At 54.9% G+C, this 15,554-nt stretch overlaps 3 protein-coding genes across 3 annotated transcripts; 2 read left to right on the forward strand and 1 right to left on the reverse strand.

The window, feature by feature from the left end:
- Positions 1 to 774: 774 nt before the first annotated feature.
- BDP55DRAFT_735366 (SNF2 family N-terminal domain-containing protein) lies at positions 775 to 5,703 on the forward strand (the record flags this gene model as incomplete). The annotated part of the gene is made up of 3 exons (XM_060580309.1): positions 775 to 858; positions 916 to 5,482; positions 5,534 to 5,703. The coding sequence occupies 3 exons, from the start codon at positions 775 to 777 to the stop codon at positions 5,701 to 5,703; spliced, it is 4,821 nt and encodes a 1,606-aa protein (XP_060421604.1).
- A 1,227-nt stretch (positions 5,704 to 6,930) lies between these two features.
- Positions 6,931 to 8,133, forward strand: BDP55DRAFT_510800 (phosphatidylserine decarboxylase-domain-containing protein; the record flags this gene model as incomplete). Its single annotated transcript, XM_060567710.1, has 1 exon — positions 6,931 to 8,133. A coding segment is annotated over one exon (1,203 nt), but the record flags the coding sequence as incomplete, so codon positions are not given.
- Positions 8,134 to 8,817: 684 nt separating this feature from the next.
- On the reverse strand, positions 8,818 to 9,820 carry BDP55DRAFT_639266 (uncharacterized protein; the record flags this gene model as incomplete). The annotated part of the gene is made up of 2 exons (XM_060573227.1): positions 8,818 to 9,096; positions 9,155 to 9,820. 2 exons carry the CDS (start codon positions 9,818 to 9,820, stop codon positions 8,818 to 8,820), a joined length of 945 nt encoding a protein of 314 aa, XP_060421606.1.
- Positions 9,821 to 15,554: the final 5,734 nt, after the last annotated feature.

The raw sequence follows: 15,554 nt of genomic DNA on the forward strand, positions 1-15,554 counted from the left end.
TGGATCCCCTATTGTTCACGGCTTCAATGACACCGGCGTCCCCCAGTTTTTTCCCTTGCAACTTTGGCACTTTTTTTTTTTTCCTCGTCTCTTCTCTTCCCTTTCCTTTCCCTTCCCCGTCTCTCTTGTCGTCCGTCGCCTACGCCCGTGTCGTGGCGCTACCTCATTCACGTTCCGTATCCATACACAGTACACCCGTCTGTCTATCTCGATCCATCAATTCCCATCCCTTTCCCTTTTTCCTTTTCCTTTTCCTTTTCTATCTTCCTTTCCACCTTGACGCTTTTCTTCCCTTTCCACACCCCCCAATACGTGGCAGAGACAGCACCACCAGCATCTGCACCTGCACCCAGCACCGGCAGCCATTTTCTCTCTCTCGCCCATCTCCAACTTTACCCGAGGGACAGAGAAAAATCCCAACCAACCCAAACCTCAACCCAAATTTTAATTTCATCGTGGCCACCACCATTCCTTCACCTTGACTAATTTTCTCCTTCTTGCATCATCAAACAGACCGCACGCGACCCCTACGGCAACTACTCCCAACCCGAGCCGGCATCTCGAGACTCGCACGCGTATTATAAGAACGGCAGCGCAGGATACACGTCGCCCTCAGCAGCCAACTTCCCCCCGAGAAGTCCGCGATCCCATTCACATTCGCACTCCAACTCCCACTCCCACTCTCATCAACCACCTGCCGGTTCCATCAGCCCATCCATCAGGGCAACGCCGCATATGACGTCTCCTAGTCTGCGGCATGCTGCCTCGCCCAGCATGCATGCATCTTCCAATGGTGGCGCCGTCGCGTCTCTGCCTCTGGGCAAAGCCGAGCCTTCTCCCTTGAAAGCTCCTGCAAGTGTCAGTATAACTCCAATTGACTACCCTGATAGAATGGGAACTAACTTTCCGCCACAGACTCCCAGCCGCGCCGACCCCATGTCGTTCTCCAACATTCTCTCGAGTGCCGAGCCCGTTGCAAAACCACAGTCGAAATCGCCGCCACCCGTCGAGGAAAAGGAAAAGGAGAAGGAGAAGGAGAAAGAGAAAGAGAAGACTGTCGAGCCGAAGCCCGACCGAGAGAAGCCCCGCTCCGTCGACCCTCCCGTCAAGACCGAGCGCAGCGAGCGCGAAGCCGAGATCGAGCTCCGACCGGAGCCTGCCAAGGAGAGATCAAGCACTCCCCTGGCCCGCAAGGAGAGAAAAGAGCGAGTACCTAGAAAGTCAAAGTCGAGAGCTTCCGATATCAGAGATGCCGAATCGACTCCCAAGAGCAGCCGTCGTGCTTCCTCCAAACTCGAGACACCAACGCCTCGCATCCCCTCCAAGCGTCAGGCCAATGGCCAGCCGAAGCAAAAAACCCTCCCTGCTGATAAGGAAAAGAAGGTTACGGATTTGATTGCTAAGCTCGATGCCGATGCTGAAGACCTTACCGACTCCGAATTCTCTGCGGATCGTGCTGAGTACCAAGAAAGCGGCAACAAGCGACGTCGCCTCTTGCAAGATAAGGACAGCAAGCGCAACGTTGAGCGACGCGACGAGTTTTCAAGAGAGATGGGCCGCCGGCTCGGTACTCATGCCCACCTCGGCAAACGCCGTTACGACGACATCTACTACGAGGAGGCCATGAATGAGGTCAGAGAACGTGAGCTCTTTGCCGAGAAGGAGCGCAAGAAGGACATGCAGCGGAAGCGTCGTCGTGAAAAGTCCATGGCCGTCACCATGGAACAGCAGAAGCTGGCCCTGGAGCGCGCACGATTGGCTGAAGACGAGACCGAAAAGGCGAAGCACCTGCGGGATGCCGAGCGTGCTAACAAAAAGGCTCTGCAAACGAAGCTGATTCTCCAAAAGGGTATCAAGGGCCCCGCCCGCAACCTTGTTGAACTCAATCACGACGGAGGCACCATGGCCACCTTCCAAGCATCCGACATGGAGCCCGGCACGAAGCCCAAGGGCAAGGGTCGCAGCGGTCCTCGGCCAAAGAAGTCAAAGGAGCAGAAGCAGGCCGAGAAGGACGCTGCAGAGGCTGCGCAGGCCGCCATCGACGCCGGCGAGGAGCTCCCGATCAAGGAAGAGGGCAAGATCCGCATCAAGTTTAACAAGAAGTCCAAGGATAAGGATAAAGAGAAGAATAAGGACAAGGATGTGGACCAGGACGAGCCCGACGTCGAGGTCGAAGGCGATGGCGACGTCGACATTGACGAAGACACCATTGTCGAGCCTGTCAAGGAGAAGAAGGAGCGGAAGAGCAAGAAAGAGAAGAAGGAAAAGAAGGAAGAGAAGCCCGAGGAGCCTCCCAACAAGGACGCCAAGTTCGAGACCAAGGGCTTCCTCCAGATTTACGACCAAATTTGGCGCGACCTCGCCCGCAAAGATGTCTCCAAGACCTACAAGATGGCAGCCGAGTCGTATCAGACCAAGGCGTCCAACCTTAAGAAGACAGCCATTCTCGCGTCCAAGGAGGCAAAGAGGTGGCAGCTGCGGACGAACAAGGGCACCAAGGACCAGCAGGCCCGTGCCAAGCGTGTCATGCGTGACATGATGGGCTTCTGGAAGCGCAACGAGCGCGAGGAGCGCGATCTCAGAAAGGCTGCTGAGAAGCAGGAGATTGAGAACGCTCGCAAGGAAGAAGCCGAGCGCGAAGCTGCCCGCCAGAAGAGAAAGCTCAACTTCCTCATCTCGCAGACTGAGCTGTACTCCCATTTCATCGGCAAGAAGATCAAGACGGACGAGGTCGAACGCAGTACCGATAACCCCGAGATTGCTGCCGAGAATAAGGACGAGACTGCGCACAACAAGCATCTCGACATCGCCGAACCGACAGGACCTCTGGGTGCCAAGGTCACCGACTTTGAAAACCTCACCTTTGAGGAGGAAGACGAGGAGAATCTCCGCGCAGCAGCTGTAGCCAATGCTCAGAACGCCATCGCCGAGGCGCAGAGAAAGGCCAGAGCTTTCAACGAGCCCGAGGGTCCCGATATGGACGACGAGGGCGAGATGAACTTCCAGAACCCTGCCGGCATGAGCGACGTCGCCATCGAGCAGCCCAAGCTCATCAACGCGCAGCTCAAGGAGTATCAGCTCAAGGGTCTCAACTGGCTCGCTAACCTGTACGAGCAAGGTATCAACGGCATTCTTGCCGACGAGATGGGTCTCGGAAAGACGGTTCAGTCTATCTCCGTCATGGCCTACCTCGCCGAGAAATACGATATCTGGGGTCCGTTCCTTGTCGTAGCGCCTGCGTCTACCCTTCACAACTGGGAACAGGAAATCCGAAAATTTGTCCCCGAGTTCAAGATTCTGCCGTACTGGGGCTCTGCCGGTGACCGAAAGGTGCTGCGAAAGTTCTGGGACCGCAAGCACACCACCTACAAGAAGGATGCGTCGTTCCATGTCTGTGTCACGTCGTACCAGCTTGTCGTCTCTGATGTGGCCTACTTCCAGAAGATGAAGTGGCAGTACATGATTCTCGACGAAGCGCAAGCCATCAAGAGCTCTCAAAGTTCGAGATGGAAGAGCTTGCTCAACTTCCATTGCCGTAACCGTCTTTTGCTTACTGGTACTCCCATCCAGAACAACATGCAGGAACTGTGGGCCTTGCTCCATTTCATCATGCCGTCACTTTTCGATTCTCACGATGAGTTCAGCGAGTGGTTCTCCAAGGATATCGAGTCGCATGCACAGAGTAACACGAAGCTCAACGAGGATCAGCTCAAACGTCTGCACATGATTCTGAAGCCATTTATGTTGCGTCGTGTCAAGAAGCATGTCCAGAAGGAGCTTGGAGACAAGATCGAGGAGGATGTCTACTGCGACCTCACCTACAGACAACGCGCCATCTACAGCAACCTCCGGAATCAGATCAGCATCATGGATCTCATCGAGAAGGCTACGACGGGTGACAATGACGACTCTGGAACCCTCATGAACCTCGTTATGCAGTTCCGAAAGGTTTGCAACCATCCCGACTTGTTTGAGAGAGCCGACACGACGTCTCCATTTTCTTTCGGCTATTTCGCGGAGACGGCTTCCTTCGTCAGAGAGGGCAACAACGTGGCAGTTGGCTACTCTACTCGCAACTTGATCGAGTACGAGCTGCCTCGTCTCCTCTGGAGACAGGATGGCAGGCTGTACAAGGCCGACCGCGGCAACTTGAAGGCTGGTTGGCGTAACAAGACTCTGCAGCACATGATGAACGTCTTCAGCCCAGAGCACGTCCGCGACAGTCTGGAGGGGTCCGACGCCTTCTCATTCCTGCGCTTCACTGATACCAGTCCGGCTGAAGTCTACAATGCTAGCCACCAGGACGTCTTTACTCGCGCCGTCGAGTTGTCGCAGAAGAAGGATCGCTTGCCAGTCATGAAGATAGCTTACGACGACCCCGAGGACTCCAACTTCACACCCGCTCATGCCATGTTCAAGATCGCTGTCCGCAACAACAGACAGCCCTTGGCTGACATCACTCAGGAGGGCATCATGGCCAACCTCATGAACGTGGCCCGAGAGGAGTATGTTGACAGCGGCTTGGGTCGCTTGGAACAGGCTGGTCGCCCGCGCGCCTCGGCGCCACCGATTGAGGTGAGCTGCTGCAGCCGTGGAACTGCTCTGGAGACGGAAGGCATCCTATTCAACAGGTCCATGCGCAAGAACCTGTTTGGCCCGACGGTTCAAGAGGAACGTGCAATGGTTACTGAGAAGCTTCCCTTTGACCGGTTCCCGCCGCGCAAGCTGCTGCCTGCGCCGGACAACGAGAAGAAGAAGTTCAACAACATTGCGACTCCGTCAATGCGCCGTTTTGTTACTGACAGCGGCAAATTGGCCACTCTCGACAAGTTGTTGACTAGACTCAAGGCCGAGGGCCATCGTGTGCTGCTCTACTTCCAGATGACTCGCATGATCGACCTGATGGAGGAGTACCTTACGTACCGCAACTACAAGTACTGCCGACTCGATGGTTCGACTAAGCTCGAGGACAGAAGAGATACTGTCGCCGACTTCCAGACTCGTCCCGAGATCTTTATCTTCCTTCTGTCGACCCGTGCTGGTGGTCTCGGTATCAACCTTACTTCTGCCGACACCGTCATCTTCTACGACTCGGATTGGAACCCTACGATTGATTCGCAGGCCATGGATCGAGCTCACAGACTGGGTCAGACTCGGCAAGTTACCGTGTATCGCCTCATCACTAAGGGCACGATTGAGGAGCGCATTCGGAAGCGTGCCATGCAGAAGGAAGAGGTGCAGCGCGTCGTCATCCAGGGAGGTGGTGCCAGTGTTGACTTCTCTGGCCGCCGTGCTCCTGAGAACCGCAACCGCGATATTGCCATGTGGCTCGCCGATGATGAGCAGGCTGAGATGATTGAGCAGCGTGAGAAGCAGATGCTCGAAGCCGGCGAGTTCGACAAGCCTGAAAAGAAGAAGAAGACGACGAAGCGCAAGCGGGTGGTTAACGAGGATGTCAGCCTCGACGAGATGTACCACGAGGGTAAGTTGTTCGCTAACCATCCTGAGCACAAAGATACTGACAGATTCACAGGCGAGGGTAACTTTGACGACAACCGCAACGGAGCCAACGGAACCTCGGGTACCGCCACGCCTGTAGCCGCCGAGCCCGAAGCGAAGGGAGCCAAGAAGCAACGCAAAGGCGGCGGCAAGAAGGCCAAGACACTGAAACAGAGACTCGCCCTTGCCGACGGACAAGTCTAGTCCCATCGTCAACAGGCCGTCTGATTCGAATAGAAGACGACGTTAGATAACGAGAGGTCACTCGTAGCGCACAGATGCGCGGAAAACGGAGGTATCGATTGTAGCAATATGGTTTATGGTTGGAACACGCTGGGCGCGCGTGAGATATGCCTGGCGTCGGAGTGGACACGCGATTTGCATCAAGACGACGGTCGCGGCTATTATTATGGATGGATGCCGCGACTCGTTTGTTAGACTTTACAAAAAAGCTTCAGTATGTTTGTATTCTTTCTATTTCTCGCGAGGTTGGGATGGTTCGTGGGGTCTGGTGGTTCGACTCTAGACAATCTTGGTCTCGCGTGGGGGGTTCCTCATAACGGCATTCCCGGAGACATAAGGTGGATGGCGGCATTCAGATTGAGTTGTACGAGGCCTCGGGTTGTTCGAACCCGATGAAGCGTGTATTAGTACTACCTTTAGACGAATAAAGTCGCTTCCGAGATGAAACTCGTATGATTTTGTTGATTGAAATGTCGGAACTGAAGGTGATGGGCTGCCCGGGGCCTTGCTGATGTCTCATGGGTCAACTGTCACAGATAATACCGGATAAGTACACAAGATTCAATGCCGTGATAAAGGAGCAAGTGAAACATGTCGCGACGGGATGTTTGCAGATTTCTCGTTGAAGAGATCCGCGATCGTGTGAGACAAGGCAAGATAAGCGGCCGTTTCGGCCCTCCAGTGGAGGGCTCCTAGAATTGAGACATCTGACGACGCCGTTGACTTGTGCGAGTCTGTTGCGGTCAATCGCATGCGGGTATTGGGATGATTTCATTGTGGAATTCAGGAAATTTTCGAGATTTCTCGATACGTGAAATAAGATGGGACACAAGTGCTGCGTTTGTTAAATCTCCTAGATCTGCGTGTCCCTTTTCTCCCGAGTTCTGCTGTGTGCACGAAGTTGATATTCACATGCTCGCCCATATATCGACACCGTCAATCCTTTACATATAGTCGAACCTGGCCCTGGGTAGACTGCATACATTCGCCACGAACTTATTATTTTACCCAGATATTGCAGCGATGCCGTCCGCTCCCTTCCCGGACCGCGGTGACGCGTCCCTGGAACCGATTGTATCGATGCTAGCGACGTACCTCTACCTCGCATCGCCCCCTTCCTCTCCTCCCTCCTTTTCGGCCAACGAAAACCACAACGACAACGAGAGTGAATCCAACAACAGCAGCGCCTTATCGCAAGCCGTCGCAGCGGCATACACCCAAATCCCCACCTTCATGTCCCGCTTCTCCATCCACGACGCGCCCTCGTTCCTCCGCTTCGCCAACGATTTGTTAACATGGGTTCCGAGCGAAGGGTGTGAAGGGCGTGATATTTACGATGTGTTGTGTATGTTTTACTTTGTGCTCGGCCAGGAGCCTCTGGGTTCGCTGCAGGCGAGGATCGTCCCAGGAGGGACTGGTGACGAGAAGGGATGTGGGAGGAAGAGACGTGCGAGTTGGTTGTCGGATTGGATCGTTGTATATGCGCAGATGATTGGATCATGGATGGATTCGAGTGAGTCTTTGACGGAGGAGAGTTTGGAGACGTTTTGGAGGTGTGGACGATATAATCTCCATGAGGCTGAGGTTCCTGAAGGGGGGTTTAGGAGCTTTAATGAGTTTTTTGGGAGGAGGTTGAAGGTTGGGGTTAGGAGTGTTGAAGGGGTTGGGGAGGAGGGGGTCGTTGTTTATCCTGCTGATTGTAAGCTTACTGGGAGTGAGGATGGGGATGGTGAAGGAGGAGCAGGTGGTGGTGGTGGTGGTGGGATTGTGGAGGTTGAGAGGGGGGGTATTGTGAGGATTAAGGGGCTGCCTTGGACCATTGGGGAGTTGCTGGGCGAAGGTGGAGAGGGGGGAAGAGGAAGAGGAGGGGGGGGGAATGAAGGGTTTGAGGGGGGCATATGGATGCATGCGTTCTTGAACTCGTATAATTACCATCACGTACATGCCCCTGTATCGGGGAGGGTTGTTGAAGCGAGGAAGGTTAGGGGGCTGGCTTGTTTCGAGGTTGTTGTTGAAGAGGGGGAGAAGGGGGCAACATGCCGCCGAGTTGAAGGCATCCCCCAGCGGAAGGAGGAAAGGGTATTGACGGCGCCCAACACGCCAGGTTACCAATTCCTTCAAACCCGAGGACTGGTTATCATTGAGAATCCCCTCCTGGGGAAGGTCGCGGTCTTGCCTATTGGTATGGCCATGGTTTCTTCCGTCAGGTTGAGTGTAAAGGTTGGCGATGTGGTGAAGAAGGGTGATGAGATTGCGGGGTTTGCGTTTGGGGGGAGTGATGTGGTTTGTGTTTTTGAGAGGAGGGCTGGGTTGAGGGCTGAGGATTTTGTGAGGAGTCCACCAGGGGAAGGAGAGTGGTCTAGGTATGGGACTGTTTTGGCGAGGGTTCCTGACGGTGGTACGGGAGGTTTGAGTTGATGGGTGGTAGTCTGAGGAGCTTGAAGAGCTGGGCCAACTTCTTCCTGTTCCAGGATAATTATGATCTACCGTAGATGCTAACAGTTGGAGCAAAGATCTGGTCCACTGGGGAAATCAGCTAGTAATCTTTGTTCATCTGATCAGTACAAAGCTTCAGTCCTTTGATGTTGACTCCAATTATTCCTGACTGCGGTCCTCAATACCATAGGTGATATTGAGGTAATAATCTAGACCATTGTTCGCTTCAGAAGCACAGAATGATGACGGTATCGAGTGGCAATGTGAGCTTTGTCGCTGATATGGTTTGTGTTCTAAGAACATTGAGGACGTCTATCAACACCTAGATTGAGTATTAGTATTCTGGCTTCGTAATATGCCCTTATCCTACCATAAAAGCATGGTTCCTGTCTACCGTTTGAACTCTCATACCTTCAACAGCTTCGGTTCCCACTGGATTGTGTTGACTGTCGTTTAGAGAGACCGCAACAATGCTATTCTGTGTCAACGCTGGTCTCTCTCCAAGAAGCATGTGTTGCTGATTAATCTCGACTTTGCGCAGAACCTCAGATATCAGGTTTAGGGAGATAGCGTGGTGTATTTGGCTAGCCATGGCTTCTATGCTCATTGTTAATCCACACATCGATCATTGTCTTACGGTCAATGCAATACAATACCATCTTGACGAGTTCTTAATGATCTGACCAGCTGATCGATCAACTCCATATCTCCCTCAGTGGTTCTTTGCCGTTCCTTAGCCTGACCATTTGGTGCGTGTAGGAATGATACCAGTACAGCCAAAAGTGGTCCTAGGAGAAGAAAGACGGGCAAGACCTGGCTGAAGCTCCAAGCGTCCTCGGAATCACCAATATCTACTTCAACTCGCGCAAGTACAAGCCGAAAAGTGCCCCATATCAAAGACATGATGAGCCAAAGAAGCTGCGTGAATTAGTCCACTGGGTAACTTAGGCAATAAGAACCAAATGGCACTACTTACATCGGCAAGTTCGGATGATACTGCATCCATGTAGACCTTCGCGACCAGATAAGTCGCAATTGTCAAGTCTAAGGGCCGGAATACGGCTAGTAGCGTTTTTCGAAATGGTGTAGTGCCGAATTTTCGACATCTGACTGCGGTGATCTGCAGACAGGAGACTGCCCAGTGTCCCAGGGTTTCTCTGAGAATGTTTTTGGCTAGTTGTGAGGTTTTACGGAACAATTTGGATGCTCGACCAAAAAAACTGAAAGTCAATATGAGAATAGACGTAGTGGAAGTCTCAAATGCTAAAGTCCACTCAATTGTGCTATTGTCCCGTCGACGGTAGATGGAGCGTGGTGGGGACGATGAGCTTCTGCCGTAGTAGTGTGAATTCGAGGAGTCATGTAAAGCTTGTGCCGTTTTTCGCCAAGAGAAACATCGAGCATTAGAGGGAGACAGACTTGCCGTTTTGCCAGGCGATAGAGAAGCCGACCAGTTGAAATAGCCGGTAGGTATCAATGCTGTGATCAAACCAGCTAAAAGAATAACGATGAGACCTAGTCGGTAATTGCGTTCAGTGCGATGCTGAAAGAAGTAGGTGCGAAGAGCTGATAAGCAGGCCACGTGTGTGATGCTCGAGAACCAGGCTAGATAGCAAATTATTTGCCAGTGATATGCTGACATGTAGCAATTGACATTGACAGAAAACTGCTGAACATTATGCCGAGTCCAGTGAGAAGTTGTATGTCGCACAAGTTCAAGAGAGCCTATTGAGGTACAGTCAGTCTTTGGCGTCAACTTCAATATCGAGCGCCTTGTGAGATCCCATGAGGCTGGGCATATGTACATGTAGGTAAATGAGAAAGAAGGTGTACCTTGGTGAAAGCTATGGCCCAGCCTGGGTGGTGACCAAGCCTTGGACGAAGGCCTGAGAACATGTTGGTAGTCTGGACGTCAATCACATTTGGCTTCCAAATATGCTTTCTTTTGCGCCTTTGTTATTGTTGCCGATCCTCCAGAGGATCAACATTGGGGTCAAAAGCCAAGCAATACTAAATGCACATCAGTATCACCACTGGCCACGCGGTCCCAACAAACCCGATCATTACCTAAGTTGCGGAAAAGGTTCTGTCAGCAAGAAAGCTTTTCATGAGTTCAGTAGTTCCAATGATGCCTCTGGTTCCATCGCTTACTCACCTCGATGCCGCCAACATCCGGATTGGGCTGCAATTGTTCTGGCTTTTCCAAGCAGCTCCGGTCGCAGATTGACACTGCGGTTTCGTCCCGCATGTGGACATGAGGAGGTGAAGTAGTACTCATCGAAACGCCGAGGGCATCCGATGATGCCGGAATAATAGGGGAAGAAGAGAATTATCAAGCGATGGAGATCATCTGCTGCGGATTGTGTTGTTGTTGTTGTTGTTGTTGTATTTAACGCCGTGGCGGCCGGGCTAGAGCCCTTACCGCAGACCTCCCGAAGGGTATATGGCGTGGAGGGCCGTGAGCCAAGGCTACCTACTCTACAGTACGTCGTCTCTTTACATCGTCCTCCAAATCATGCCTTGTGGCCACTACGCGTTCTGTCTGTCCCCGGTTCCCGCTGGTGCCCCAGTTTCATTCTTTCCCAAATCGTCCCTTGGAATCGGGAGGTTCTTTGTAGTCCGCACTCACATCTACGTAGGTGTGGATGCTGCTACCGCAGACAGATCTTCTGGAAGAAGTCCGTCACGCGGAGAAAGGCCTCGAAGCCTCGTGGGTCGGTGATTAATCTCTTGAAGTAGGCCTCGAGAGATCCCATAGGGCCTATGGGCTCGGGCATACTGCGAGAGTGGAGGGTCGGCCACCGTTGCCTCCTCGCCAGCGTTAGTCGACAGTAGACCAGGTGGTCCACGTCTTTCGCCTCTCCACAAGAGCACATCATTAGAGCGTCGTCGTGGTTGAAACGTCGGTGATATTGCTCGAAGTCCCCGTGACCCGATCGTGCCGCCAGCAGGTGATGTAACGTAGCCCGCGGCAAGGCCAGTTCAGGAGGGCTGGACAGAGCTGCCTCAAGCCCCAAGTCCGCGTACCGCGGCCTTCGCTCTTTATACCACCATCTCCTGTGCTGGCTTTGTAATTTTTCCCTTGCAAGCCGCTTGATGCCCGCTAGTGTTGCCATTTGACCCATCCGCGCCGGCAGTGTCGTTCCTTCTTTGGCCAGCCGGTCCGCGGCCTCGTTTCCTTCGATGCCCTGGTGTCCCGGGGACCAGTGCGTCCGTATATCAAATATCCTGGCCGCTTCTTGGATTTCGAGGAACGCGTCTTGTGACGAGTCCGGCGCCTTGCCGCGGATGCCTTGTATAACGCTGGTGTTGTCGATACATATGTGGATTGGATGACCGCGATTGGTGAGCAGAGCCCTTCTGAGGCCGGTTCGCGCCCCTTCGACCTCGGCGTCGAACACTTCTGCTAGTCCGAGTCGGCCGCACCCTTGTGCTATGCGTTTGGAGTCTCGGTAGATGACGAAGCCGTACCCCACGGCTCCGTTCGTCGCCCTGGAGCCGTCCGAGAAGACGATCATATGGCTTTCCGGTACTGTCTTTAGCCAGCGCTCGAAAGCTTTCGCAGCCTCTTCTTTGCATTGAACTACTATCTGATCCTGTGAGCTTGGCAGGTACTGTGATTGAAGGAACGCTGGTCTTCCGCATCTTGGCAGAAGTTCAGCCGTCCGTTGTAGTCTCGTCTGTTGCTGTCCCTGCTGGGAGAGCCGCGCGACTAGCGGGTGTCGGCGATCAATCCTCTGTAGTCGGACTGCGGCCCGTAAGCGGACGCCCTCTAAGGCGACTTTGGCTGACGGTAAGCCGGCGTCTCGGAGGAGGCTACTGGTTGGCGTTGTCCTCCAGACAGGCAGAACGGCCCTTGCTGCCGCTGTAATGACGCTGTCGATCTTCTGCACGAGCCCCTTTTGGCCTGTGTTGACGGGTCTTCCTTGGAGAGGCGGATTCGTGTCTGTCTCCGCTTGGCGTCTCGAAGCCGGCTTCGTGATACCTGCGTACCATGTTTCGGCGCCGAAGAGCGCGATCGGCAGTACGCAGGAGACGACGGCTTTTCGCACGGCGGCCGCTGGGAGTCCCCTCTTTGTGTTCGTAAGCTGTCTCAGATGTTGAGCTGCCCTCTTTGCTGCAGCTACTTTTGCGTCGACATGGTGCCGGAAGGACAGTCTCTTGTCGAACCAGACACCCAGCCAGCGTACAGGTTTCGTCGAGGCCTTGACCACCAAATCCCCCGCCCGGACCTCTGGCAGCTCCGCTGGCTGGCCGTGCTTCCTAGTAAAGTGGATGACCTCGCACTTGCTCGGGTCAAAGGAGACCTTGTTCTCCAAGCCCCATCTGAGAATGCCGGCTGCGCTTCGGTTGAGTATTGCGACGTTGCTCTCCAGGGAGGGGCTGATGGCCAGAGTGGCGATGTCGTCCGCGTACCCGAATCGCGCGTTCGGGTCGTCTTCAAGTATCTCTGCGATGTAGAGCAGAAAGGCAATGGGAGATAGTGGTGACCCCTGAGGCAGCCCGCATGACAGCGGGAAGTACTCCGTTGTGCTTTCTTCCAGTCGGACTCTAGCGGTGCGGTTGCAGCAGAAGCTAAAGATCAGTCTGGTCAGGCCATGTGGCCATCCCTGCTGACGCAGTCTAATGACGAGCCGGTTCCGAAGGACGGAGTCGAACGCCCCTTTTACGTCCATAGTCAGAAGTGTCGCCGTGAGTCCTTTTAGGAGGGCCATCTCGATGTCGTGGGTGAGGCAGGTCGTCAGATCGACGGCTGACCTGCCTTGTAGAGCCCCGATCTGTTGCGGACTGATGATGCGCTCGACAATCGCCAGGGACGCCATCCTTCTGGCTATCAGTCGCTCTAGTCCCTTGCCCAGGCACGAGAGGAGCGCGATCGGCCGCCAGGACCCGGGCTTGGAGGCATCCCTGCCGGCCTTCTGGATCATGACCACCTCAGCTCTGCGGAAGGGCAGAGGAAAGTGGCCGGCCCGCATACAGGACTGGAATAGCTGCCTGACCGGTTCCGAGATGACATCCCAGCATGCCTGGAGGAGGCGTGTTGTGATGCCGTCCACACCAGGGGTCGTTGTCTTTGTTAAGGTGGCCGTCTTCACTTCTTCTCCGCTAACATTGTCCTGCCAAGTAATCGCTCGCCTCGGGACGACGGGTACGTCAAACGGGTCACCCGGTGCGTCATCTTCCGCACTAAACCTGTCGAGAAGGGCTCCCCGAAGCGCTTGAGCCTTTTCGTTAGTATCCTCGATCGTCTGGTTGTCCACAACCAATGGGGGTGCTCTGGTCAGTAGGCTCGCCTTCCGCCAACCCATGATCTGGTACAGGTCCCGGTCTGAAGCGACTCCATCGATCTTTCCGGCCCAGTATGCTCGCTTAGCCTTCCTCACCGTGCTCAGGAACGCCTTTCGTTTCTCCATTAGATAAAGGTGCGCATCTTGCTCCGTCTCCCAGGCTTGTTGGTTGCGGGCAGCACGGTATGCTCTGTGGGCCTCTGCGCATTCCTCCGTCCACCAAGCCGCGCCTTTACCATGTTTTCCTCTCTTCTTGCCGACCGCCTCAATGGCTCGGGAGAAGAGCTCGACGATGTGACTTGCCTGCCCGTCCAGGTCTTCCGGAGTAGGTTGATCCCCCAGATTGGGCATCGCAGCTAGCCCCCTTCGATCAGGTCTCTCAGCCGAGGCAGCGCCGAGTCGGGCACTGACAGTGGCCGTGGCTGCGGGTGGCCCTCTCCCTGTGACACTGGGCGTTTGAGTAGTGGTATGACGGCCACGATGGCCTCGTGGTCAGCTCCCGGGTGTAGCTGTGGGCTGACCTGCGCGTGCGCAAAAGGGATATTAGAGAAAGCCAGGTCCAGGACATGTCCGCAATCCTGGGTTGCCACCCCAACTTCGCTGATAAGAGAGAGATTGTGGCCGTCTGCCCAGCCTGCGATGTCATCTCCCCGGTTCCCGTTCCTCGTCCCGGGCTCCCAAGAGTAGTGATGCGCGTTGAAGTCACCCGCGATCAAAGCTCGCTCCGGGGGTTTGAGTTCTAGCAGTATCCCTGTTGTGCGGCTGTGGGGGTCGCGGGGTTGTCTGTACACGTTGACGATAGTCGTCGTTTTGTCGACCACCAGCCACAGTACGTCTCTCGTGTGGACAGGCCTCTGCTGCTCCACCGTCATCCCTATCCCTTTGCGTGTGTAGGTCAATACTCTTGGTCTGGTTCCTTCGCTGTCCCAGAAGTCGACCGGGACGAAAGAGTCGAAACCCGGGTGCGTGTTCAGTTGCACGTTTCCGTCCTTCCAGCCCGTCCAGGGTTCCTGGACGAGGACCACATCTATCTGAGCCTCCCAGCAGAGCTGCAGGAAAGCCGTGTGCGCCGGGGAGATCTTTCCGACGTTGCCCTGCGCAACGCGTAGCATCCGTGGGGTCGCCGCTCTCGGCTTACGTCTCCGAGTCGAGTTCGAGGTGGGTGTAGGCATTCGCGACGTTGTAGTTTGGCTTCTGTGCTGCCCGTTGGCTCCTGCTTGGCATGGGTAGCACGGGACGGTCGATGGAGGTGTTGTCGGGGGAGTCTTCGCCTTCGCCTTCGTCCGCCTCGTCTTCATCCATGCTGCTGCTGTCAGTGCTTCCGTCACCGAGGCAAACGATCGAGCTTGCGGAGGGCGTTCTCGTGCGCGCGCGCTTGGCGCCGGGTTGCTGGTTCTGGCTGGTGGAGGTAGGGACGCCTGCCGCCTCCTGGCTACTGTCGGATCGAGTAGCCTTGTACAGAGTGTCCGATGCTTTCTGGCCGGCCTTCCGGATCCGAGCCCGCTCCTTTCGACCGGGAAGGGAGACGACGCCGTTTACGGCCGAGGGCCTCGCTGGGCAGTCTGTGTGGCTGGCTTGGAAGGGGCCGCAGCAGTTGGCACATTGGGGCCTGGCCATGCAGGGTCCCGTTTCGTGTGAATCGGAAGGTCTTCCGCAGTTGCTGCAGATCGGTCGTCGTCCGCAGAACCGGTTGGAGTGGTAGCCCTGGCAGCCGGGGTCGTGTCGGATGAGCGTCCTTCGTTTCTTGACGGGCAGAGATCTGCCGCTTTGGTTGAAGAGCCTGAAGGGCGTGACCTCTGATGTGAATGATATGAGCCAAGATATTTCGTTCGTGACTGGGTTGGGCCCAAGGCGGGACGGTCGAGCAAGGACAGGCTTCTGTCCTGTCTGTGCGAAGACCTCATCTTCAACGAGTGTGGCTGGGTCCAGGACGTCCCCGCCAATGCTGTGTAGTTTTGTTGGGCATCGCGGCACAACGTAAGTGTACCACTTGATAGGCGTCTCGACCTGGTGGGCGCCGAGGCATTCCGCCAGCTTTGCCTTACTTGCAAGTAGTCTTTCCTGTATTTGCTTGTTTCGCGGCTTCAG

The sequence above is a fragment of the Colletotrichum godetiae genome (genome assembly GCF_030913485.1).
Source record: "Colletotrichum godetiae strain CBS 193.32 chromosome Unknown BDP55scaffold_116, whole genome shotgun sequence".
Taxonomy (NCBI): Eukaryota; Fungi; Ascomycota; class Sordariomycetes; order Glomerellales; family Glomerellaceae; genus Colletotrichum; species Colletotrichum godetiae.